Source organism: Atta cephalotes (genome assembly GCF_000143395.1).
Source record: "Atta cephalotes unplaced genomic scaffold scaffold00016, whole genome shotgun sequence".
NCBI lineage: Eukaryota > Metazoa > Arthropoda > Insecta > Hymenoptera > Formicidae > Atta > Atta cephalotes.
Window position 1 is genome coordinate 4,483,942 of NW_012130080.1, and position 27,219 is coordinate 4,511,160.

Below are 27,219 nucleotides of genomic sequence, written 5' to 3' on the forward strand. Positions count from 1 at the left end.
ATATATATATATATATACATACATACATACATACATACATACATATTATATAATATTTATATAGTAAATAAAACTCTTAAGCCCGATGCAATAATTCTATACAAATACACTGATTTCTTTAGTAGATTGAAGTACTTAACAACAGTTCCCTTTTAACAAACGCACAGTCACACTTACTGTCATTGAGCTCAAGTTATAACAATGCTCTTTCTGTTTCACTACATAAACGATAGTATAATATTTGTAAATAGAGCGATTTTTTTTCGTGATATGGACCGCCCATCAATATACAGATAACGGTTGGAAAGTCCTGACATATATCATATATGTCTATGGCATTGTACGCATTACATAGACATAAAAGGAGAAATTTCTTCTGAGCATACATCATTTCTCATTAATTCGCGCTTTTTAACTTTCTGTTTGTATAATTAATACGCGGAGCGGATTATGTATAAATATATCCTTAAATCTAAATTACAGAGAAGAGATTAGAACATGTAATAATAAAAAGTGATATTACACTCAGATATTATACTCAGATAATCAAGCCTGCAGAGACAGATTTTGAGCTGAGTATGCTACCAATTTTTGATGGCAGAAAAGCAACAATTTCACAAATGTCAGATACTAGAAATGTAACGAAGCCTGCTGACACGCTATGCCATCATTGGTGGTAGAAACCAGGATATATTTGTTCGATTTGTTCTGTTGTCAGTCTGCTGCCAAATTGCCTATAGATCCTACTTGATTTCTGCCACCAATTTGGCATAGCATATAAGCAAGCTTTGTCGACAAATCCCAAGTTTTAATACAGACAAATGGCTATGGATTTACAATAGGAATCTGATCGAATTTGCTACCAATCTGCCAACAAATTGCTATAGCATTTTGCTATCTATATACATATAAATGTGCCTTTTATAAAAAGAGGTCTTTCTTTCTTATATAACAAAAGAGGGAGAATAATAACTCAAAAGGAAAAAATAATTATAGCCTCTTATTCCACTGTAGTTGAGTGATAGTTTGTTTCACAGCATACATTTAATCATTACAACTTTCATTGCATTTTAACATCATATGATTTTTAAATAATTTTAATAATATAAAATGATTCAGATTTTTCGCATTATTTACATATGATTTCTATGAGATATTAGGTATTCAAAAAAATAATATCTTGAATACCTAAAAATTCTATTCAAAAAACGTCCATTGTGCATATTTCTAAATAAATAATTAAACAAATTGATTTTCTTACATATACATAGCGCATGTAAAATCATACGTTACGTGCGCCAAGCCAAATCGATCTAAAAAGTTCTATATTACAAATTATGTTATTTAACTAAATAGGGAAAATGTTAAATAGGAATCTCAACTCTTAAACGTCACATTACGGGAACAATGCACTTGGATATGGCATACCCAACCCAATTCGATTGCTTATAACTTTCATAAAAATAAACAATTTTTTTTCAATCAACATAATAGTATCAAGCAAATATATCTTTATTAATAAAAAAGTTATAAGCAATGGAAGAAGCATTAAAAAAAAAAATAGATAAAGAAATGCTGGGTATGCAATACCGAAAAGACAATTTAAGGGTTAAATTGTTATTAAACTATTTAGCTACATGAAGATAGATCGCTTATTTGGCAACAGTTTCTAGATATTTCTCCCTTTACGTCCTAGAGCAAATCTAAATGTTGCACGCATAATATACATATATTTGAGTGACAAAGTGCTAAAGTTTGTAAAGAAATAGATACAAAAAAAATTAACATAATCACAGTTGGTTGGCAGGCTTGCGAGCGAGCGCAGGCATAATGCGTTTGGACAGGCTCTTTCAACGCAAATACCTTGTCTTTCTTTACATGATTTTATCACTTGGTCGATATAGTACTTCTGTAGCCTGTTGAATCTTTTATATTGACAGACTGAATCTTAAACATAATCATTTGTTCCAGGACTTGTCAATGGTTCTTGAGCCTGAAACAAATATAACATTTTTTATTAAAGAATATTTTGAAATTTTATTTCTTTCATTATCGTAATTCATAAAAATTGCCTTTTAAAATCTTTTAGGTAAAAATTATTTCAAATAACTATATGTAGAATTAAAATTTTTTTACCTCTTCTCCAACTGTAGCTGCAGGGAGTGGGAATCTGTTTTTCTCAAGACTAAACTGATCTTCTGTAGTTTTCCTATAGACGGGATTATCGAAGTTCATACTAGTAACGTTACGATGAAGATAATGCCTGTAACACAGCACTGCAACAAGTGCGAGTAATAACAGTCCTAAAGACACTACGCCTATTACGATGCCGGCGACTAAACCAGGATCTGTTGATTCAGCTACTGAGTTTCCTTTTCCTTCTGCGTCTTCTGACGATAATGGATCTAGAAATAGTATGTTCAAGTAAAAATTTCAAAATATAAATTTAATGTTCGAGTGTAAAAAGTATCAGAAATTTTTTCCCATTCCAGCGCATTCATTACTGTAGCAGAATACAATTAGTAAAAATTTAATAAATTCTATTTTTTTTTAGTATATACAATGATCATAATTAAAAATAACACTAAATCTAAAAAATACTAACTAAGCTATCAAGTAGATTGCACATTTGTAAAAAAAAAAATACATGCACATTCATATTATGCAAGGGGAGTAACATTAATATATTAATGTTAATATATTTCTTCAATTATTAACATTAATAATATTTCTTCAATTTAATATCACAAAAGATTACAAAATAAATTATAAAGTATATCTCTTAAATATGAATAATTAAATAATCAGTTGTAATCAGTCTATTTTTCTAGATAAATAATACGTATTAATTCAAAATATTATTAGGTACTCCAGAAAGTTCGTGTCGATTTTTCAAGAGATGTTTATAGGAGGAAAAATGACATGAACTTTTCGCGATATTTAATACTTTAAATATAGCAAACAACTTTTTATTTATGGATTTTCTAATAAACAAAATTATTTTAAACATTAATTTTCTGATGTATTTATTTAGAAGAAATTAATTTCAAATTAGCTAAATCGATTCGATAAAAACATATGAATATTTGAAATATTTAATATTACTATATACTAAAGAAAATTATGATGTATTGGGTTGTGTTCGTGCCGCAAAAGATTTAAATTTAATAAATGTACATTTAATAAATGTACATTTAAAAAAAATTTAATTTTCTTTTTGTTTCAATTTTACTTCGAAATCGGCACGAACTTTCCGGACAACCCAATAGATTTAACATTCTGCGTTCAATATCTCTTCTAAATAATGGAGATGTGCTAATATAATTTTAATTAGTGATTTCATGAAGCCCAATATAATCCCAAAAATGAACCACCGTAAATTAATAGATGTTCAAATGATTAATTAATTTTATGATAATTACATAAAAGCTTAATATATCCTCAAAGGATCCATGTGTATTAAAAAAATATCATTCAACTAAACTTACTGGCAGTCGTTGTAACATTCAGAGGTTTGAGCCTCTGGAACGGCATCATGGGTGCTTGCGTGGACGGCGCTATGGTCGTAGTAACTGGAATATCCCAAATTCATGCAACACGAATGCAAATAAATGAAATAACGTAAATAATGAGCACATAACATCTTAGCAATTATTGGATGTTAATAAAAAAAATACATTTTTATGCATACTAAATAATCAACTTTATGCACTAAAAATATACACGCTTTTTTCGTAATAATTTTTCGCACCGAGCATTTACGTTCTCAAATTATACTTTCTATTTATACATTTTTTTATAAGAATGATCATGCAAAATGATTTATCATTGCGTGACAGCTGTTATATGAGATATCAATGTTAATAATTATATGCGTGTTGTGTGCACATGAGCTTAACAACTACCGAATACAACGAAGAACTTTAAACAAAAAATGACATTTTGTGCATCCTTTTGCATAATAAGCATTAATAAATTAAAATGCACCAACGACATGCAATGCTATTTGAGAATATAGACTTCTTTCTCATAATCTGCTATATTGCAGAAAATCTACAACAAATTTTTAATAAATTGACGAATAGCTTTCCATAACTGTCTATTAATTAATTTATTCTTTTAGAAAAAGATTTTGTAATTCGCAATATACATATAACGTCCATTGCAAAAATATTCAAATAATTATCTTTAATATAATTTTTAAATACCTAGTCTTTTTAAAAGACCATTACGCTAAAAAAATGTGATTGAATTATAAATAATCAGCATATTTATTTCCCATAAATTTGTTGCTATGACGAGGCAGTTGCGAGAAAATTGCGTAGTAACTCAGTGTTGGAAGGTCATTCGTCAATCATGATATCCTCGTGACTGACTCACCATTTTCTACGCACATCAATCCATCAGGTAATAACCGTAAACCGTCCGGACAGGCGCACGATAATAGTGGTGATCTAGAGTTGATTTTAGGTGCGGGCAAACACAGATGACTGCAATGTCCATTGACAGCTTGACATTGATTCATTCCATCAGGCTGTCTGTAAGGATGATATACATGGACTACCATCGGATGTTGAAGCGTTCTGATTGACGTAACAGCTTCTACTTCCTTGCCGGTAAATTTGTTAGCTTTAAAAATCGTTTCCTTATCCCAATCGGTCCAGTATACGTAATCCTCGAAGGTTGTTATACTAAAGGGATGTCTAAGGCTTTCAGGAGAATATAATACAGTTCGTCTGCCGGTACCATCGTAATTGCAGGAACCTATGATGTTCAATTTTGCGTCTACCCAATATACTCTCTTGCCAATCAAGTCTAAAGCTAACCCATTAGGCCACTTGACATCATTGCCGACAATCACCTGTAATAAACTCTTGTTAGAAATCAAGATAAATTGGTCAAAAAAACATATTTAACGTGTTTTATTAATGATTCATAATTGCTTCTTTCAAACTGATTTGCAGGGATATCAGCAAGAAAATATATCCGCGAATTCAAAAAAGGAACAATTTAAAATAAATGTAAGTAATTGTCTAATTGTAAATTGTTAGTTAAGTTCTTTTTCATCGAACATGCACGTGTACATGCATGCGTACACGTTCAAACATGATAAAAATTGAATATCTTTAAATTTTACGACGCTTAAATAATATACACAATATTCTTCAATAGTAATGAGAGAGAGAATAATGCTTTTTAATTAATATTATTTCCAATATTTCCATTTCTTACCGATCGATGAGTACCATCCATGCCAGCTCGTTCAATACGAGCCTCGTCGCTCCAGTCTGTCCAAAACATCCAACCTTCCAATGGATTCAGTGCTATTGCTCTAGGTTCCTGAATGCGATCTCGTATAAGAGTTTTTCTCATATTTCCTTCGAAATTGGCCAATTCGATAGTATCTTTTCCAGAGTCTGTCCAATAAATGTGACTGTAAATCCAGTCAACTGCCAATCCATCTGATGTGGTAAGATCGTTTTCGATAACAACTGTGCGTTCATTTCCTTCATCTATTGGAGCTCTAAAAAAACATGTCATTTGATCAATGTATCTCTTAATATGAAACTTAATAACAGAGACTTTTTTTTAATTGTAAGGAAATTATAACATACTTGTAAATTTTCTTTTCACTGATGTCGCTCCAGAAAATCATTCCAGTACGAAAGACAAAGTCCAAAGCTGTTGCCATTTTAGTATTGTTAACGATCGCAGTCATCTCTTGACGGTCCAGAGCTACTTTTCGAATATCATGTCGACGAGCAAATAACAAACTTGCGTGACCCTCCGCGGCTTTACAGCGTGTTAAATTTCGTGGATCTTTAAGATAACCGGTGGCGCAGCTACATTTGAAACCGCCTTTTTCATTATGACAAAACTGAGAACAGCTACCCGGTTCCAAGCATTCATCAATATCTGAAAAATAAAGTAATCTCTTAGTAACTTTAATATGAGCTAAGAACTGTAATGAAAGAAACCTTAAAAAAAATATTATGTTAACATTTAGAAAAATGCAACTTCGTTCATACCATCGCACGTGCGGTTATCGATTAGTCTATAACCCGTACGACAGTCGCATCGGTAACCAATAGGCAAATCGACGCAGATCTGCGAGCATCCACCGTTATTTTTTGCACACTCATTCACGCCGCAGAGTTCAGCACTCTCATCCTCCCAGCCGATGCAATCTGGATTTTTGTTGCAGACGTTTTCCAGAGGAATACACGAGCCCTCGCTGCACTCGAACTGAATTCGCGGATCGCAGCTTACGATTTTACTTGTACAATTCTTCTCGTCGCTTCCATCGGAGCATTCAGCTTTACCGTTGCAATATAGATGACCTAAACATACAAATCGTTGAAAATCCGAAACGTATAGAACAATTCGCGTGACTACCACGACGTGTGAAACGATAGATTCCTGACGATAGATTTAAATCTAACATGATAAAAAATTATATACATTGTTTCTATAACATATTAATTACAACATGTTGTTTTTATAACATATTAATTTTTAAAATTCAATCTTAACATAACGTAAAGATTAAATTTAATCTTAGCCATCTTCTATTCACATAAAATATACCATTATTTATTAACATAAAACGAGATTTTTCATTAATTTATCGTTTACATCACATAATTCATTGTAATTTTATGTTTAACATAATGACAATTTTGAATTTATAGAAATATTATATCTTTAAATATGCCAGTATATACCCGAGATGCACGAACGTCGATCTTCGCATTGAAATTGATCGGGTCTGCAAGTTACATTGTGGCATCTCTGTGGGGATTCATCCGCACCATTGGGACAGTCTTTTTCGCCGTCGCATACCCAAGTCTGATGGATGCAAGTAACACCATCGTCGCAATCGAACTCCTTGTTCTCACAGTGGCTTATCTTCTTCCCGTTCTGAATATCCTAAAAGGGATGATTTTCAAAGAAATTTCAAGAAATGTCGGATCTGTGTGCAATGCGATATTATGTAAATTGTAAATCTCATTATTTTCCTCTCGAGTTTCTATGTTCTTAACATCGCGCAAACGTTTTCAATTATTCGGTACTTGAAACTAGCATGAAATACCTTGCATCCCATCTCATCGGATCGATCCGGACAATCGTAGTCGCCGTCGCATCTCCATCGCGACGTTATGCAATAATTCTCTGAACACGCAAAATCAGTGCCAGGATGACACGTTATCGGCCCACAACCCTTTTCATCGCTGTTATCCCCGCAATCATTGTCGTTGTCACAAACCCACAGTTGCTGGATACAGTGTTTATTCGCGCAGGTAAACTCATCGGACCGGCAAGTGTCGTCTGAGGCAAAAGATTTCTCATGTGAAAGAAGTGGAACGACATTTTATTTTACTATTACTAATAACAGAAATTTTCTCGCACAGCTATCGATGATCTTAACAGGAATTGACATTTGATTAGCATACAAAAAGTTTTTTAAAACAATTTCCCATGACTAAATATGTTATCTATCTTATATAATGTTATATAATCTATTAATACAAATTAATACAAATTTAATATTTAAATATTCGTATTAATATTTTAAATAATATTAAAAGTGACAACCTTTTGAATTACATGTGTAGTAAAATTATGTTATTATGCACATAATTCATGAAAAAAATATTGTAAATAATAAAAAAACTAAAACAAAATTTTTAGCTAAAACAGTAAATACACATGTATAATGCCTAACTAAAAAACAAACATTATGTCAATACTTATAAGGTAACGTGATCTTGCATTAAGACATATCTTGCTCAATATGACTTAGAGAACCTCGATATCGTTTAACGGTTTTCTTTATAATTTCTTGATAAATTATACTATGATGTAAAGTGTAAACTATATTATGATGGAAAAATCTAGTATATATCAGTAGATCCGATAACCTTTCACGATGATGCATTTTTGTCTAGTTTTGCAGTAGTTATGTTTTTGTAACAGGAGATTATACGTTAAGAGAACGTTTGCATTTGCGCGTTATTCTCTACTTTTTTTTTCATATTTTTTTCATATTTCCTCTTATAATAATTGATTTGATATAATGCCTATTAATATAATTCATTACATTTAATCTATTCTTAAATAATCTATTTCGTATAAATACGCTTTATAAAAAAATTTCAATAATTTTTTAATACACGAGCATGTATAATTTATAATAAATACCTATAATAGTATTTACATATTTAAAATAAAATATAAATTACACTTCACTTATGAATTTCATTTATAGTGAAAAATACAAATATATTATTTTTTAAAAATATAAAAAAATTTTTAAATATTTTTTTTTACACATACATGCAAGCCATATTGGGAATAGTTATGCATTATTGTTAGATCACAATCGTAATATGGGGAAATAGAAAAGACAGAAATTCACAGCTTTCACGTATCGACATATAATTTAAACAAGAGTGTGAAGATCTACATCATGATAAAACCAACATAAATAGCTTTAACGTAACTATTCGTGCGCATACACCGCTCTAGGAAGTAACATGTTTATTAAATGTATTTATGTAAAAAGAAAATCTGTTTTTTTTCACTATAATGTTTTTTTTAAACTATTACGTATTCTGTAATCGCAAACGTTTGCGCTTTCAAAGAGACAAGTTTTACAAGAAATTAAAGGTTCCCGGCAGTCACTCGTAATTTCAAGCAGGACAATTATCTGCTTCTCCAGCAAGCGGTATCTGCGACACAACTTTATCTAATATCTAACGAAAAAAGCTACGTATTAAATTGCACTCTCAAGTATTACGATCGGAAATTCTCCAATTGAGAGACACAAGAGATAATAAGTATATAACGTACTCACAAGTGACTCCAAAGGTACATGAAGAAAATAAAAAATATAGAATCAATTATAAAGTACAGTAATTGAATCGTGGGTAATCCATTTCCGACTCAATCTTTTTTATTTGAATAAAATCATTTTAGCGCCAATTTATATAATAATCACGAATAAACGGAAAATGGACGGAATAAAGATCGTAAATTTATTAAAAAAATATATATAAAATTTAAATAGACTTCTCGGTTTAAGATAAAATTTTTAATAAATTTTTCGCGTTACTTTTTACCCACAATCAATTCTTGCAGATCTTAATACTATCAGCCGGCAAAGTAGCAAGGAAAGAAAAATCGACGAAAATCAGCGCATTACAGGAACATCATCAATAAATCAATGCATTGATAATTATGGCTAATAAAAGTATAAATAACGTAATTCATGTAAACCGTTTATGAAACGTAAATACGACATAAGATGAAATTCGTTTGTAAAGTGTGTGTTTGAAGAGTAGTTTAAAGATTGTTAATGATTGTTTAAAACTACAATCATTTTGCTACCATATTGTGATTCTTGTCCTCCACGGTAATTATCACAATTTCTTTACATAAGCAACCTTCACCAATCAAAGATTTTAACGCTTGTCCCAAAGAAGAAGTACAATCCCACCACCAGCTATAATTGTTTTCGACCAGAAACATCGATGTAATTTATTTTGGGTATGATAACTACGTTTATCTATGTCTATGATAATGATATTACAATATTATATATGTGATATATAATTTATATATATCAATTCATTCATATTTATAATGTGTAATTGTAAAAAGCTATCTACAATGATTATATTTACACGGATACCCTTAATCAGGTTTAATAACATCTGTGATTAGAAATTGGCCAATCACACTCATTCCATTCTTCAGCTACATGTTATTAAACCCGATTAAAAGTGCTCGTGTAAATGTAATCAAAGTCTCAAACTATAAATATACTAATATAAATATGTTTGTATCTTGAAGTTTATATAAATTTTTAATTAAAGCTCTGTTTCAAAATATCTTGCACAAGGTATTTTTTCTATTAAAAAAAAAAAAAAAAAAAAAATCGCGAGCTATTCTGTACTTTCAAAGATGCACAATGTATTTTAAAGAATTTCATGCAAAAACTATTCAATACATGTAGAAATAGACAAAGAATTTTGGCTATTAACTTCCGAGATATAACGTGCAATATATGAGGCACAAAAAAACAGAAAAAAAAATAGAGAGAACAAAGTATGCAAGCGTATGGAAAAGTAGCCCACGTGCAGAAGCTTACTGCACTCAGCCTCGTCTGAACCGTCCGAACAGTCAGGGTTGTCGTCGCACATCCATGTTAATGCCACGCACTCGCCATTTCCCGAATGGCACGTGAATTGTTCCGGTGTACAGGTCTTGGTCCCTACAATATGACAATTGCATTGTACCGGATTCGCAATTATACAACGCAGGGCGCGAGCCCCGACAAAGTGGACACTGCGATTGACGTTTATTTTCGCGATAGCTTCGAAAGATAGATTGCATCCTTGCATAAAGCGTATAGATTCGAAAGCGTATACAGAAGTTTAAAATACTCCGTTTATATCAACAAGAGTAAACTAGACTAAAAAGCTAAACTTCTGACCAAGAAAATTAAGATTTGTTTAGACACTTTTTTAATCTGGGAATTAATATAAAAAATCAAACTCTGTACAAAAATATTCTAACTTTCGCTCTTTATAGCTGATTATAAAATTGGTTTCATTATTTCTCAATTACATCAATATTATTAATTTATTATTATTTTATTATTCTTGGAAGTTTATATCATCTATTATCATTAGATCACTACAGAGTATGTGTTTAAAGATTTATTATATATTAATAAATAGCATATATAAAAATAACGTTCTACAAAAATATTGAAAATTTTATTAGTTACTGAGTTAAACAAAAATAGTGATTATGTCTGTAATATAAGAATTGCATCAATTGTTATTGATTTCACCGAATCTATTATGCACTATCTATTATGTTATCACTACATCGATTTCCCAAAATTATTTTGCATTGAATAAGTTATTTGCCATTATTTCCTGTTTCAATACATGCAATTAATAGACCGAGAACACAACTTTCTCGCAAGTTGCAAGCAATAGAATGTATTGAGAGTATACGAGGATGCAATCTGAAATTCTGCAATTTGCGCTTTGTCATTTGTTCCGTAGCTTTCCGGCTGATCTCGTCCCTCCTTGGCTGCTTTCCGGTAACACCTACGCTAAAGTACTTATCCGCGCGACTTACTGTAACAATCCTTCTCGTCCAGACCGTTGGAACAATCTGTCTGATGATCGCACAGCCACGTCTTCGGAATGCACTCGCCTGGACTGCATTCAAACTCCCTTTCGTTGCATGGTATCAATCCTTTTGTTCGATTCAATCTCGATTAATTATCTCTTTAGTCTTAAAATACATATTTTTTATATTGTCACAACATAGGCGATAATTTCCCAAATAAAAATTTTTGAAAAACTCTTAAAAATCATCTAAATAATCTAAAAGATATTTTTTTAACATCTTTATGATACACAATTTATATATTTATTTAATATAAGTTACTACTTCATTAAAAATGCTTTCATTAAGATGATAATTTTTATGTGTACAACTCAAAAGACTTAAGTTTTGCATCTTAATCTCTATATGCGTTTTTCTTTATTTAATTCATATTTTGTTCTTTACAGCTCAATGTTCTTTATTTAAAGCTTACTTTAGACGATTTAACATTTTTGTAAGAATAGAATTTTATAATTTTATATGTCAATTTCACATATAATGAAAAATATTTCAAAAGAAGCTTATAACACATATATTAGGTATAGTAAAAAGAAATTCATTATTTTTCCATTCAATTTCATACAAAAATAATAGATTTCTTTTACTACACCTAATATATATAAAAACCTAGATTAAATTATTAAAATGCTTATACATACATTAAATACGATATCAAAATATATAATAAAAATTATAAATGGAATTTTAAATCGACTCAGAAATTTGCAGTGAATTATTAGAAGTGAGTAAAGCGAGCTTTAGTTTGTCCATAAATGTCAATACTTCATTTGTGTGACGAATGAGATGTCGATGTTAAAAATATTGAACGTCAAACATTTAAGTATAGAGGTTTCAATATTATCATGTGTAATAATGCTTGATTATGTAGGCAAACGAAGCAGTCGCTAACCTTTGACATTCGATATATTAGCATGCCATTGTTTTCAGATTCAAGTTCGAATAAAAGAGCTATATGCCTGCAATCATCTCTATGTAAACATTCTATGCAAACATTTCTAACAGAACGTAACAGAACGTAACAGAACGTAATCTCTCTTTTATGAAATAATACCGCACGAATATCACAGAACATTGTATAATAGATATACAGAATGTTTCCTTATTAAAGGCATTTCCCTCTTTGGCTAATGTTGAATAAAAAATATCATCTATAATTTTATAAAACTTTACAAAAAATTCTATTCAAAGAACAAATTCCATTTAAAATTATCCGAAGAATGCTATTATGTCATTCACTTGGAATGTCTATTAATTAACAAAAAATCCAAGTTTATGCAAGATAAAATAGTTCATTATGTAGGGCATTTGTTGTAAATACATAGAAAATGGTGAAATTATTCATATATATATATATATATATATATATACATACAATTTCAAACTAATAAGTAGTTAATTTTTCTATTAGAAGGACTATCGTTTCACGTTTTCCATGAAAATTGCAATGTACGACGATAAAACTCAATCGCATTTCTCTATTTTATAATTTAAGAGGATTTTTAATGATCTGAAGTGCAATTTACATCATAACTGAAATGATTAAATGCACGCGTAATTATATCCGTCAAAAGGGCTTTGCATCAACGTGCACTAATTAATATTAAATGCGCATTCCACTATGTAATTATGATCGCCGTTGCAACCTTCAAGGATCGATGAGATTCGATTAAACTAATCGATTAGCATCAATTTCTGCCTCGCTATACATAGGTCGAGAATGGAGAATGCAAATACGTATGATTTACTAATTGGAGAATATTAAGCGATTTACAATTCTAATTAAAAAAAGGACGTTTTAACATCGGCGCGAGATTTCATCAGACAGCTAGTCGAACGAGATAAATACTGGAATCTAGAATACTAGAATCAAGTATTGTCAAAATAGGAAATAACCTCGTTAATAAGGGACACCCTGTATGTCAGTACGCTTCACCTGCCTGAAAAACCGGTCTCCAAAGTTGTACTTTCACATACCGGGACCTTTTACAACCACTATATTCGGATGCACTTTTATATTCGGTTAAATATTCATTAAATCATTTGATACTACAATGCAATAATGTTATTCATAAAGTTAGTCAATTTTTAAGTTTTATCGGTATTCTGAAAGAATTACACCTTAATGAAAAAATGATGCTAACACTGTACGAATAGCGTGTATAAATTTTCTATTGTGAAATATGCAAAAAGATCTCTTCGTTGTCTGCTTTGTACAAAGTGCACCCTTTTATAAAAGTGAAATTTATAAAGCGTTTATAAAAGGTAATTAATAGATTTTACGCTAGAGATGCATAAATTATGAATTTCGTTATATTCTACATACATATGTAAGTATACAAGGCAATTTCTCTCAAAGCGGTAAATGCTAATAGATATACTTTATTGGCAGTAGTGGAGAGATATTAATTTCGCGTTTACCTTACCTCGGCAAATATTTAATCTGCGATTGAATTGGCTTTTAAATATACCTACCAGTAATTAATTTTCAAAATTTAATTTTTATTAAAAATTTTTCTTAATCTGCTATAAAACTAATTAAAACTTTTTGCATTCGGACTTTTTCATTCGCAATCATGAAGCGAGTATTCCTAAATAAAAAAAAAAAACAAAACTTCTAAAACTACATTATTTCTATAAATTTCGAAAATTCAAGTTAATTTTTTTTATATATTAATTTCTTAAATAAATAAAAAATAAATATTAAAATTAAAACTCTAATGTTCATGTATCATTATAAAAAAATCATTAACTACCCAAATTATTAAAATTTTTTATATATAATATATATTGTATTAATATCTCATAATTCAGTCAAATCTGATTAAGTTTTAAAAAAAATTAACAAGATAAAATTGTCGGTTCAAATGCTCTTTTTTTGAAATCTTGAATTTCTTTTTCTCTTGCCTCATTAAATTTAGAAACTTAACCCCATCTTTTTCTCAGCCTATATCTCTCTCAATAATCTCAATGGATATTAATACAAATTAAGTAATTCAACGTCACAATATTTATACACGTTACATGCATTATAAAAAAAAATTGCAACTTACTGCAGACAGCAGGATCCTCGTCAGTCCCGTCTGGGCAATCTCGGTCGCCGTCGCAATGCCATATATTAGGTATGCATCTGCCGTTACTGCACTTGAAATCCGTGTCCTTGCATTCCAGGGTGTCTGAAATGTTCGTATGGGAATGAGTGATCGCACTAATCGAAGGAATAATCGCGCACGCGAGTAGCAACAGGATGCACGTGCACCAGGAAACGTTCGTGGGTCGCGTTGAACTCCTGTCGAGTTGCATAATCGCGCGAAAAGAGTAAACGCCTGTTTGTTGTCTAACGTGCATGCAAACTGCACTGCGCAAAGCCGCTCGATGCACTACGTATACGATTCTTATGGCGCACTCGACGAAGAGAACTCGGCGTTTCAATCAAAGATCAATTTCTACGCATCATTATTCTATGCGCCGTACAACGTCCACTGCGAGTCTATCACTGGAGACGCTGATGAAATCTTACTGACGTATATCATTCGATAAATACGCAAATTGTATATTTGTAATATAATATTTTTTTAATTCCTCTCGCGATATTTCGGAGAATTATCGGAGAATTATCGGAGCACTCATAGAGAGGAAGGAACTCGATATTATTCAGAATTATTCGTCTCAGAATGATACGTCTTAGTTTCAGCTTTCACGCGAGCGAATGTGGAGGTAAAGGAATACGATGCACTCACAGTGGTAGCCGCGAATTCTATAAGGCTGCAACCCAGTAAAGGGGCGCCTATATATGGGCGCCTAGTACTCACACATCCGCAGCAGCGGCTGCAGTGGCAGGAGGAGAGAAGCGAAACAGAGCCTTATCGCTGATCCTGCGGATTGTTGCGAATCTTACAGTTTTTTAAATTATGTAGACGTATGTCATAAACAATCTGTGGATTATCAGAGGTCACTCGAACTCTGATAGATCTAGTTCGATTCCCGAAAAAGTTCATAAAGCAGAAGCTAAAGAGCTAAAATTGAACAGGTTACAGTCATAAAGAAGAATAAAAAAAATAATTAATTAATAAAAGTCATTTTGAATTAATAAAGATTCTTCTCTATGGCTAATTTGATTGTTCAATGTCGACTTGAATCTGATCTTTTTAAAATTTTCTAATATTTTAGTAATTTTAATGGAACAAAACTATTACTGTAACTTAAATTCAGAGTCTTTTTACAATAAAATAACACTGACAAATCTATTTTAATTTTGATTACGTATGTAAAATATCTGCAAAAATTAGTGTTGAAGAAGAATCTAATGTAATTTCCATATGTCATTATACGAAACATTAAAATTATACCTTTCATCTTTCATTTACTGAATACTGTAATTTATTATAAGATTCAAGATTTTTTGCAAATCTTCATATATATATATATATATATATATATATACATAATAAATGTTTCATTTTACAGAGTATATGTGTACGTATAAAAGAATGACTTTACTTTTTATATGGATCATAAATTTGAAGTATTTTATAACATCGTCGTTACAATAAAATATTTTTATGTATGTAGAATTCATGATACGCATTACTATAAGAAAATTACGTATAAAAATCGTGAAGAAAAATTATCTTGCGTTTTAAATATCTAATTTTTCAGGTATTTTTCACAAATTTATACGATTATGTCTGTCGACATAAAAATATGTATATTAAATTTCTAATTAAATCTCACTTTATTTTGCTACTTATTGTAACATTGTCAAAGAATTATGTGTTTCTAAGAATTTGATCAAAGACATTTTCTAAAAAATAAACGTTCGTCTATAAACTTGTCATTCTTAGATTTATCAAATTCTTACAGAACATCATTATAGCGATATAATAATAATACAAAAGTAATCAATAATGAGGTTAGATATTGACATAAAAATATGGAAAGTAGCACGAAAGCAATAAGTTTCAGATATAACTTATCGATACAATAATTGAACGAAAGTATATAATTGATTAAATATGAAATTTTACGGCCTGACGCTTCTATGTATATATATCTTAATAATAAATTATCATAGGTCATAGTGCTTTTTTTCTGCAATAATTTCATAACAATAATGATCGCAAATAGATCAATGCGTTCTCTTATTTATTGCGCTCTTAAATGTTTTATTATGAATGTTATACGCACAATATAATGTTTAATAAGAGAGAAGCAGATCAATTTATGATTGATTGCTTGGAAATAATTTTTGATGAAAAGATAAAAAAAATATTCTTTCAATGAAAATATAAGAAATCATTTTTAAGATTAGCTAATAGATTAAGGAATGAAAGTTTTCATGAGTCAAATTCTAAAGCAAAGATAAACTTTCATCAATAATTTTAAATAACTTTTAATTTAATGCAATATGGATTTAAGATTTAATTATAGATACATGTAACCTTGTCGTTTCGCTATTTTTCGTATAAATTTGGTTTAAGTTAAAATAAATTTATTGACATGAATTGTAATAAATTTAAGTTTACACGTTATAATATAATTTTAATTAAATAATATATGTATATTCGTTTTTCCTTATACAAATATAAATGTTTAAATATGTTTAAAATGTTTGATTTGTATAATGTTTCAAACATTATATAAATATATTTAATATTGTAAAAATATTTTGAAACATAAAATTTTCACATATGTGATATGTTCGTATTAAGAAATTTAAAAATGTTGCTCGTTATATAATATATATATATAAAATTAATATATTTTTACAATAAAAATAGAATTATACACATAAATAGATCAAACAGAAATAGGATTAATATTAATAATTAGAAAATAATAGTAAATATCTATTAAAAAAAATTTATCAAATATCTTGCTTTGAAATTTGGTATTTATTATATTTCACGTGGATTAATAAGTGATAAAATCGTTCCTGCCGAACAATTATAAATTATCAAAAAGCTGACTAACATTTCGATTGTAGAAACATTCTGAGATATTTGCATCTAAAGTTTTCGGCACTGAATGAATGATGAATTGTCGTCGTTCAATGAATAATCAATATACGCTAAAATCAAATGCAATATTCAATACAGATTTATAGAATATTCAAACGGTGTATATACATGTCATAGGTCTCGACTGAATTCGTTAGTTCTTTTTGACAATACACATACATACACATGTGTTCTTCGTTTACTTATTTAAAAATTCATTGATAGAGAGATGCTATACAATTTTCCGTACACAATATATAAAAAAATATCGCGATTATGCGACAATTGAGAAAGTGCGAAGAATTTACGAGTCACTGTAGCACATGCACGTACAGATGCTATAAAATGTAAAGCACAGGCACGAAATATGTACGTCGTGTGTAGGTGAGCCGTTAAAAGGTGAGGTATATGATACGCGACCAGTTTTCTGTAAGAATCTTGTTCCATATTGCGATTCTGATTAAGAACAGTCGTATCATCATTCTCATCAGTCATTCTTTTTTCACGCGTTTGACTTTCTGTCCTGTGACTAGATCACATTCTATTAGCGATATCTCGGTCGTCGCGTGCTTATAAGATATATAATATTACCGCGAATCAATCGATTTGTTCCCGAGAATCCTATTCTTAATGCAATATTAAAATATCTTAATAAATAACGAGATTATTTATATTCAAACGCTGCTAACAATATCAATAGTTTTGACGCTATCCACGATAGGCGGCCATTTATTGCCGCAACATTGAAGCAATTCTTATCGAAGTTTAACAACAAAAAAAAAAGATACTGAGCTTGCAAACCATTAAAACCGATTTTCTCGTGTAAAAAAATTTATTTTATTTTTCCAACTTGTTCTTTTTTCACGTAGAATTATTATCCTGTTATTTTGTGGCAGTTAAGAAGGACACCCTATATACCGCAATGGCAAGAAGTTACGAACGGATTAATTGAAACTACATGTCGCGAGACTGCCCAATGTATTCATGCGAACTAATTTATTGGATTTCGTACTGCGCACACAGCGCGGCGTTTAAATTTAATATAACAGTGAAGAGAAGTCTAGCGCTTTCCAGCACCAGTATTTTCCGATCGATTACGCAACCGACTGATGAAAAAGTCCGATCCGATACTTTTCTTCTTGTAAAAAAAAAAGAGTCGAGCAGCATTTATATAATTCATCAAAAACCGGACACGTCCAGGTATAGTTCTTCGGCTTTGATACAAAGTTGAAAGTTGCATAATAATGATTATAAAAGATGAATGAAAGACGATACTATTCTCATCGAGTTTTATTGGCCATATCCGAAATGCATTATATCTGATGAGAACGCGGAATATTTCGCGGACGGCTTCACAAGAGAAGAGAGTTAAACGCACAAATAATTAATTAATGAACGTTATGTAATTATTGTATCAAATTACGCGGTGGTTATTACGCCACGGGCTGTTGTCACATAATAATCCATACATTTCTGAGCAGGTAATATTAGATATTAACGATATATATGAAGATATTTATCATTTTCCAACATGTGCGCGCGCGCACATGTTACCTTCTTTTATTTAGACTTCTAAATAAATAATTCCGTACCTTTGCGTCGTGTGGAATAGAAACTTCTTGTTTAGCTCTTATCGCACATATCCGATTCATGAGGGAGCTGATTTGCATTGATTTGCATAGATTCGAGCGAAGTTACGAAGCTCCCAAGTAACCTTAAATATATAACGTTAACTTTCGAGAGATTTCGAGAACGAAATTGCTTAAATATTAAAATTCAAAAGTAAAATTCCCCTCAGTATCTTTCAATTATGGATTATATAAGATTTATATAACTTTATCACGAGCCAATATCACAGATATTCTGGTGTCACAGAAATTCCATCGGGAAAACCATTAGACCTTTTTTAGAAAATAAAATCGACATTTCTAAAAATTACTATTGATAAAATAACTAATTAGTCATTAAATATCTGCTTCAAAATATTGAATTTCTTCCCAGAAATATCTTCTTGTAAGATTGACATATCCTCTTTCGCGGATATTGACTTGTAACACGGTTATATAATATGATGCACGAAATGCATGCAGCTATCGATGTTACCTAGTAAGACAATCGAAAGGATGATTCTATTATGCAAAAATAAATCGAGAACGTGGAATAAAATTTTTTCGCGCGAAATTCCCTTTCCGAGAGAATCGAAAAATTTAAATTTTATTAAAACGCTACATGCAGTATCTCTCTCGTGAGTGTCATTTCACATGTTACCGATTCGCGAATAACGGAAAAACGTGAACGTTACACGTTCGCTATTCAACAACTTGAAAAGCTGATAGACCGAATAGTAATATACTCGGTACTATCGACGATTATGTGCATTATACATTCGCCACGAAATGCGTGGCGCTATACTTCCTGTGAATATCGCTTTTCACACGTGATCACGATCAATATCTGCTGCTCCGGGGCATTATTACACAGAAAAAAACACAGCTAAAAATTTCACTGATTCAGCAAATTTACAGTCATAATATACAGACTGTCCATTTTCTATGTTAAAATAAAAAAAAAGTTGACAGCTGAATAACATTAGCGATTTGTTAAACAATCAAATCTTCTTAATTATCGATGTTGAATTCGCATAGTAAATTATAGGTTTGCTGTACCATCCAATTAATTTTTTTTCCGAGTACGATTATATCATACGAGTTTATATTTTATCTATCTTTCGCCTAATCGTCAGGAGCCAATTAATTTTATTGAGACTAATTGATCTCGAATTAAAAATATTACCATATCAATAACACATGAATTATATTTGGCGTTTCGAAATCAACATATAAAAATATCATTGGCAGACAGAGGACAATCAAGTGCAGTGTATTCCGGAAATGATGGGGAAGCACGCGTGCATGTATTATTTCTCATGAAATAACTGGGAATATGTTGCATATTCGTTTAATGTATACGTTCAACTAAAATTGGAAATTCAAAACTAAAACTTCTCTTATTATAATTTCACGATCGCTATACGTTATGTTAATTTGTATACGAATAATTAATCCGAGCGTTGTATTTTTGCATTGACGAATTTCGATTGTTGATAATTTCGAAAGAGTAAATGTCGGTTAGGCAGTTAATAGTTTCTGATTTCAATTTTGTAATTGTAAATTTGCAGAATATATATTTGTCAACAAAAATGCTATAAAAATGGATTCACTTGAGATAACACTGAACAATGATCAACAATTATCGCGAGATTTCCTTGTCGTGCTTCAATGACGCAGACCAACCGATTGATTTCAATTGAGTTAGAAATCGTTAAGCACCAATTGATGTCTAAATGCGAAAGCATAGCACGAAGTTCGGAGACTCCCACGACAGAGCCTGCTGAATTTTAAATATATTTTCTTAGAAAAGATAGAGATAAGACTTTCTTTTTTTCACATAAACAAACACTATAAAAATATAGGTATATAAATATACATGTCTTATGAGATGTCAAAAGATTTACGGGTTTATCGCCGTGTCGTGATCCATTTCTATTTGTTAATGCCGGCATAGATCACGACACGGCGATAACCCATAAATCTTTTGGCACCTCTAAAAAAAGCATCCGTGAAAGCCTCAAAAATATTATACACGTCTTATGTCTATTTTAATGTAGATTAACTGTAGATTAACATCGGCAATGTTGGACTTTAAAGGACAGTCGATTTTTGAAAATTCTAGACAAATTTAAATGTTGTAAAAAATACTTAAAATATAATCCTTCTATATATAAGATAATGAAAGTTCGTTATTAAAGCTTTCACAAATATGTAAGAATTTTTTTATAAAATCCAAAACAATATAAAAATTTACACTAGAATTCTCGAAGACCCAAGTTGGCAAAGGATAAAAATTTCACATTGCCGATGGAGGGTTAATCTTGGTTCAACTACTTTTCATCTTTCTCTAATTCTTAGAAAAAGATTCTTAGAACTAAAAAAAAAGTAAGTTGAATCCAGATTAAAGTTGTTCTACACTGAGGAAAATTCTATTGAGTTCAATTTGTCACAAATTTCTTATCCTAAAATTCCATACTTTTTCTCTAATATCTAGACAAAATTTCATCACTTTCCTCTAATGCTTTCAATTTAAAAATTTTTTGTATTTTCATCTTAACTTAGGAACGATAAAATATTTTGTCGAAAGAATAATAATTTAACATATCAGTATAAATATTAATGTTGTTGACGCTATTTGCATTTTTAATTATTAAGTTGGTACTGCATAAATGCAGTGATATATGCATATTTCTTTAAAGTCAAGAATTTTCTAGAAAATTTTGCAAAAAATTCCTTGATATTTCTCTGATTTCCAGTTTTATGATAACCTTGCTATTACAAACGAAATTTTATAAATCCTCATATATACATTGCAAAATTTCAAGGAAGCGATCAATGCGGCCGCCAAGTTAACGATCGTGCAAATCATGCGAGCCTATACACACTATGCCGCGACTGGCTTTCACCATAATTATATGGTGCGTTGGCAGTCGCGCCGTGCACCAGCCGAATCGACTCTCCTCGTCGTCTCGTTGACTGATGCAACCGACGCGGACCTTGCATTACAAAATGCATCGACCTTAAATGAACGGAGGCAGATTCAATGGAGGAAGACTCATGTGCGTCGTTGAAGCGAGGTTTGATTTATGTCACAGCTAGTCCGGTTTTTTCTACATGATTTCTTAATTTTCTACAATTCGTATGTAATATTCTTATTTATACTTATACGATTTATACGACTGTGTGTTTCTCTGCGATATCTTTATATATATATTATATATATATTATATATTATATGTTACTTATATGTTTGTCTACTTATTCTTTCTTTATTCTGCGAATATTCCTATTCGCTTTGGACTGATAAGCTATGTTCATGTTATTCTCTCAAACAATGGGATTTTTGCAACTTTTTCCTTCATTCTGCTTCTGCAGCATATAAAGCTGCATTCATTTTTCGCTCTGTCAGTATTACATCATTAACTTGGATTCCCCATCATTACAAATAAAAATCGGATCTAGTAAAAAATTTAGTGCTAATTTATTGCTCTACACTAAAAAAATTTACTACATCTTAATAAATATTCTTTTAAATATTTATTAAATAAACATTTACTTATATTACTTATAAATAAATATGTTAACATTCAGTAAATGTTTACTTACAAATATTCAAAGACATATTTATTAAAATATAAATTAATAGACATAAATGTAAATTTTTTTCAGTGTAGTCCAGATTTTGTTGCTCCAACCTTAGTTGTAGTAATAATAATAGTATATTTCACTACCATTCAATAGTATAATGTAGATCGTGGCTGATGCCCAGGTATTGCAATACTATAAGTAATCTGTTTTCTGTTCCTGCACTAGATTGCACTAGAATTCTCTTTCTCGCTTTCGACAAATATCAAACATATATCTATTTCACTTTAAGTTCCAAAAGTGTACATTAGTTCAGCCACAGACAAAACAGACCAAGGATTCACTGGATAAAAGAATGGAGCAAGAACCGCGACTCATTTGACGAAAGAGTTCAATATGAAAGAAGCAAACGAAACGAAGGAAAAAAAACCTTGGCGCCTGATGCAATATCGTTTGGACCTTGCGACCGTGTCGGAATAATGGCATTGCACCATGCCTTAGGTCATGGTGACCAAGATTAATTGATGAATCTACGATCTGTTTCGTTTAATTGCATCTGTACATTTACGGGATTGTCTTTCGTTGAAACAATTTAACGAAAAATCTTGAGCAACTAACATGAGATTAGCATTTCTGGAATAATTGATTTGCCTCTATCAATTCGTAAGACATTGATATATGTACTGCATGAAAATCTGTAGCTTTATTCTACTTCTCTCTACCAAGATTCATAACGAATCTCGTTCACGATTCTAATTGAAGATAAAATTTGATCATTTGAGGAAATGGTCCACTCGAAGGTCGAAACTGATTACCAGCTGTTGAAACGGTTCGGACAAGTGAGAGAAAATCAACAGAATAAGTGGGATTCGAGATATTGAGTCGAAATGACAATCGACACGCAAGAAACCGACTAAGAAAAAAAAAAGAAAGGGAAAGAAGAAATAGTCGTCACATTGTAAAATCTGCGTGCAAAGTGCAAGCTCTGCGAATGTTCTGAGAAACGACAAAGGGCAATGTCAGTTTGGTTCGTTTGGCAGTTCTCATTCGTTTCTATTGCACTTTTTTGCTCGTTAGATAGCACTCTTTTTCCCTTGTAGTCTTTCTTTTCCTTTACCTTTTCTATCTTATTATTTCACGTCGTTGCGCTATCGTGCCGCAGTTTGTCTATTTAGTGGCTTATTTAGCCGTTTGTTTATTTGCGTTCCCGCGGCCTGTGGAACCAATTTATACGAATGCAAGAGAGGGAATCTTTCTACGGAAAATTAAACGCTCTACAAAACTACAATTACGTTATATATGAAGAGCATGGTGTAAAACTACACAATGGAACTAATTTGAGAAATATAACTAGAAAAAAAAGAAATGCGAAAATGCCATGTCACGATGTATACGCGATGTTAAGAGAGTGGTTGGCAATAGATAGCTACATTTATTGACAATGAGTGTCAGAAATATTCCTTGAAAATTCATAACGTCGAAAAAATAATTATTTTTTTACGTTAATATTAAGATATACAATAATTATATATTAAATATTAAATTTTAATGTACATTAAAATGTTAATTAAATTTTATGTACGTAAAACTATATTAATATATATTAAAAATTAAATATTAAATTATATGAAATAAATTATATGAAATTACATATTAATAAAAAATATATAATTACATATTAAATATTACAAAAATAATATTACATCAATTATATGAATATTATTTTTGAAAATATCTTTCAAACATTTCATATATTACTTTCGATATTTCTCTCGTTATTCAAGATTTTCTAAACTAAATTTTAAGTAGTTCAATGATTTAATGGACAAATAAGATAAACGCGAGCATACGCCGCAATTTTGTTTTCTCTAATAGGGCAGAGCAGATTAGATCACTCTGTCTGATGCAAGATTAACAAGAAGCTGCATCTTGCCCGTACCTATTCTCGAAAAAACCGACAAGGACGACGAGTTTTTATTACAGTATTTTTGTGGAATTGTACGTGTCGGGTCTATAATCACATATTCATAAAATTATGGCGATTACTGTTCTTTGCCCTTGTCTGCTTTTCTTTTTATCACGAGGCGCCAGACTAGTACAAGGAAAAGCAAGAAATTGCTGCGTTGTAAGCTTCAGATTTTCTTGTTATATGCACGTACCATGTATGTTATCAAGCAAATATTCATGTTCTGCTGTATATATATATATATATATACTATCAAGCAAATATTCATGATGCAAACTCAAAGTCGAGTTATAATCATATCGCGGTGAAACGCATTCCTCAATCACTCCTATTAGAATACACAGATAAACTATGTAGGATGTTCGAAAATAATTACATATACTGCATACAGCGATATTATTCATTTTAGTATTTGTATTCTCACAAAAACAGTACTCAAATGATTGGGAAAGCGCCAAAACAAGAAGAGATCATCATTATTAATCGAGAAATATACTGCACTTATGAAATTCCATACAATTTCTGAAAATTAAAGGCTATTCGTAAAGCTATCGTAAATTTTGCTCAACGAATCAATGAGTATTTATATATCTAGAAATAATAGATCAACGAAGATACTTTCTTTCATGATTGTAAATCGCAAAGAAACAATTACATGAAACTCAATTATTCATGACTATGCTTATCCACGAAAAAAATATCGTCAAAATAAGAGTAAGGCTAATATTTCATTTGCCGTAAGACAAATTTTTCAAGTGTGTTAATTAGCTGTAAGATAGAAAATTTCTGGAAACTCAAGAACTTCTTTATTCTGTAGCCAATTAATACATTTGAAAATTTTATTGAAAATTTTTTACTACAAATGAATTATTAGTCTAAAGACGGCTTCAGTGGCCAATGTATACACATTTGCTAAATATTGGCCTACATTCATATATATAATATAATGTGTAATTATATTTGTGATCTATATTTATTTACATTTTTTTATTGTAAAAGATCTTTTATTTCAAGTAATTGCTTTTTAAACGTATTATAATTTTTAAAACTTAATTTTGTTTTTTATTTCAATAATATTATAGAAAATTTCTTTCTATTTAGTCTTTTAATGTTTAATGTATTAATAAGCGAGTTTTTATTAAAATTTAGTTTTAAGCAAGGCTAATATTGGTCCAAATAGAACAGCAAAATCATAATAAGATCAAAATGACGTGGGATTGGTTGAATCCCATAAAATGAGTTGGGATTGATTGACTTTAGTAATGAAATTTGCAGCTATTTTGATATCATTTATTTAATAAAGTACTTTACTTAGGAGTTATCTCAGATGTACTGTCCAAGAAAATTTCAGAAACTTAATACGCAGATTTCTGACACAAATTAATTCAGACATATTTAGGAATAAAATCCTAAAATTTTTAGGTTCATTTTCTCTAAGAAAATATCACCGTAATAATTTGCATGTTATGTGTATGTGTGTACAATATTTATTAATGACTGCGTTCAGCAGAAAAAGCAGCTTTACACTATTGTAAGATTCTTTAATATAATTGGTACTTGCCTTTATTTCTTCCCAGATCTAGAGTACAATCCTATTAAAGAATCTTGTAACTATTGCAAAATTGCTTTTGCTATCAAATAGCCAATGTTAGTGTAATATTGGCCGTGTCATCTGGAGCCGCCTTAAAATTGTCAAGAATCATGTAGATCAATACAAAGTGTCTACAGTAAAATAAATCAGGCGCAATAAATGCGTCATGAGATTTGTATAATTTTGGACGAATCTTTGGACGATGTCGTTTGCGCAACTTCCTCCTTGTGACAGATAAACAATCGATATAACATCAAGCGAAAAGAAATGTAAAAAATGAGAATATAAATGGAAAGACATAATTCAAATTTTGATTAAAATTTCATAAATTCAACATTAATCATGCAAGACATTTTGCGAAATTATTTTAGATACACTGAAAAAAAATATAAAATTTTAATAAATATTTATTTAAATAGTTCTAAAAATATAAATATTTACTAAATATTTATATTTAGTAAAACCTATATAAAAAAAACCTATATTTATTTGATATAATCAATTAATTTCATTTAATTATCATTCTTTTATTGAATAAATATTTATTTATTATAAGTAAATGTTTACTTAATATTATTCAAAGAAATTAAGATTTGTAATGCATTAAGATCAGTAAATTATTTGCAGTGTACCGAATCCGCATAAATAACGTAGTGTCATGATATCATATTATTATAGTTATTAAGCATTATTATGTAAGTCGATTGGGATGCGATCTGTTTGGTGTACAGTGCCTCGTAAACAAATCCCCCAAGTACGATCGATCGAACATTGCAGAGCCAAAGTTCGCTATGGCTTTAAATCGCAGTCGTGAAAATTAGATCGACATTTCATTGAGACATCCATTCGAGATCAGTAAAACAGAGCAAATGCGCAGACGGCTTATTTATCAACAGATCTTTATTTAATTAACGAATACATTTGCACGCGCGCGTATGCAGTCGTATGCGTTGCGTATACGCACACTTTCACAGTAGTACAGCGCGAAACTTCCGAAACATCTTATCATATTTCCTCTTTGCGTCACTCTTACGCACGCAATTATACTTGGGATGTTACTTCTATACTGGCGTAAAACCAAGTTGTAAATAACGCGAGGTGAATTATGAAAATCATAAATATTTAAGTACTCGTGAAAATTACATATTATTAAAAAATATATATAAAAAAAATTCTCGAATAAAAACAAAATGATTTATTATTTAATTCCATTCTTGGATCTCAAAATAAAATTATTAAAAAGTTACTCTCTCTCTCTCT

At 30.4% G+C, this 27,219-nt stretch overlaps 1 protein-coding gene across 1 annotated transcript in view; it reads right to left on the reverse strand.

Moving 5' to 3' along the window:
• Window positions 1-1,948: 1,948 nt before the first annotated feature.
• LOC105618325 (very low-density lipoprotein receptor-like) overlaps window positions 1,949-27,219 on the reverse strand; it is a 26,245-nt gene continuing 974 nt past the window's right edge. Inside the window, exons 2-12 of the mRNA XM_012199866.1 lie at window positions 14,262-14,384; window positions 10,154-10,276; window positions 7,094-7,329; window positions 6,726-6,921; window positions 6,030-6,341; window positions 5,616-5,916; window positions 5,233-5,524; window positions 4,381-4,861; window positions 3,489-3,572; window positions 2,137-2,405; window positions 1,949-1,993 (exon numbers count right to left, since the gene is read on the reverse strand). Coding sequence (XP_012055256.1) covers window positions 1,949-1,993; window positions 2,137-2,405; window positions 3,489-3,572; window positions 4,381-4,861; window positions 5,233-5,524; window positions 5,616-5,916; window positions 6,030-6,341; window positions 6,726-6,921; window positions 7,094-7,329; window positions 10,154-10,205 — 2,268 coding nt within the window. The 5' untranslated portion in view covers window positions 10,206-10,276; window positions 14,262-14,384. The remainder of the gene's footprint in view (window positions 1,994-2,136; window positions 2,406-3,488; window positions 3,573-4,380; window positions 4,862-5,232; window positions 5,525-5,615; window positions 5,917-6,029; window positions 6,342-6,725; window positions 6,922-7,093; window positions 7,330-10,153; window positions 10,277-14,261; window positions 14,385-27,219) is intronic.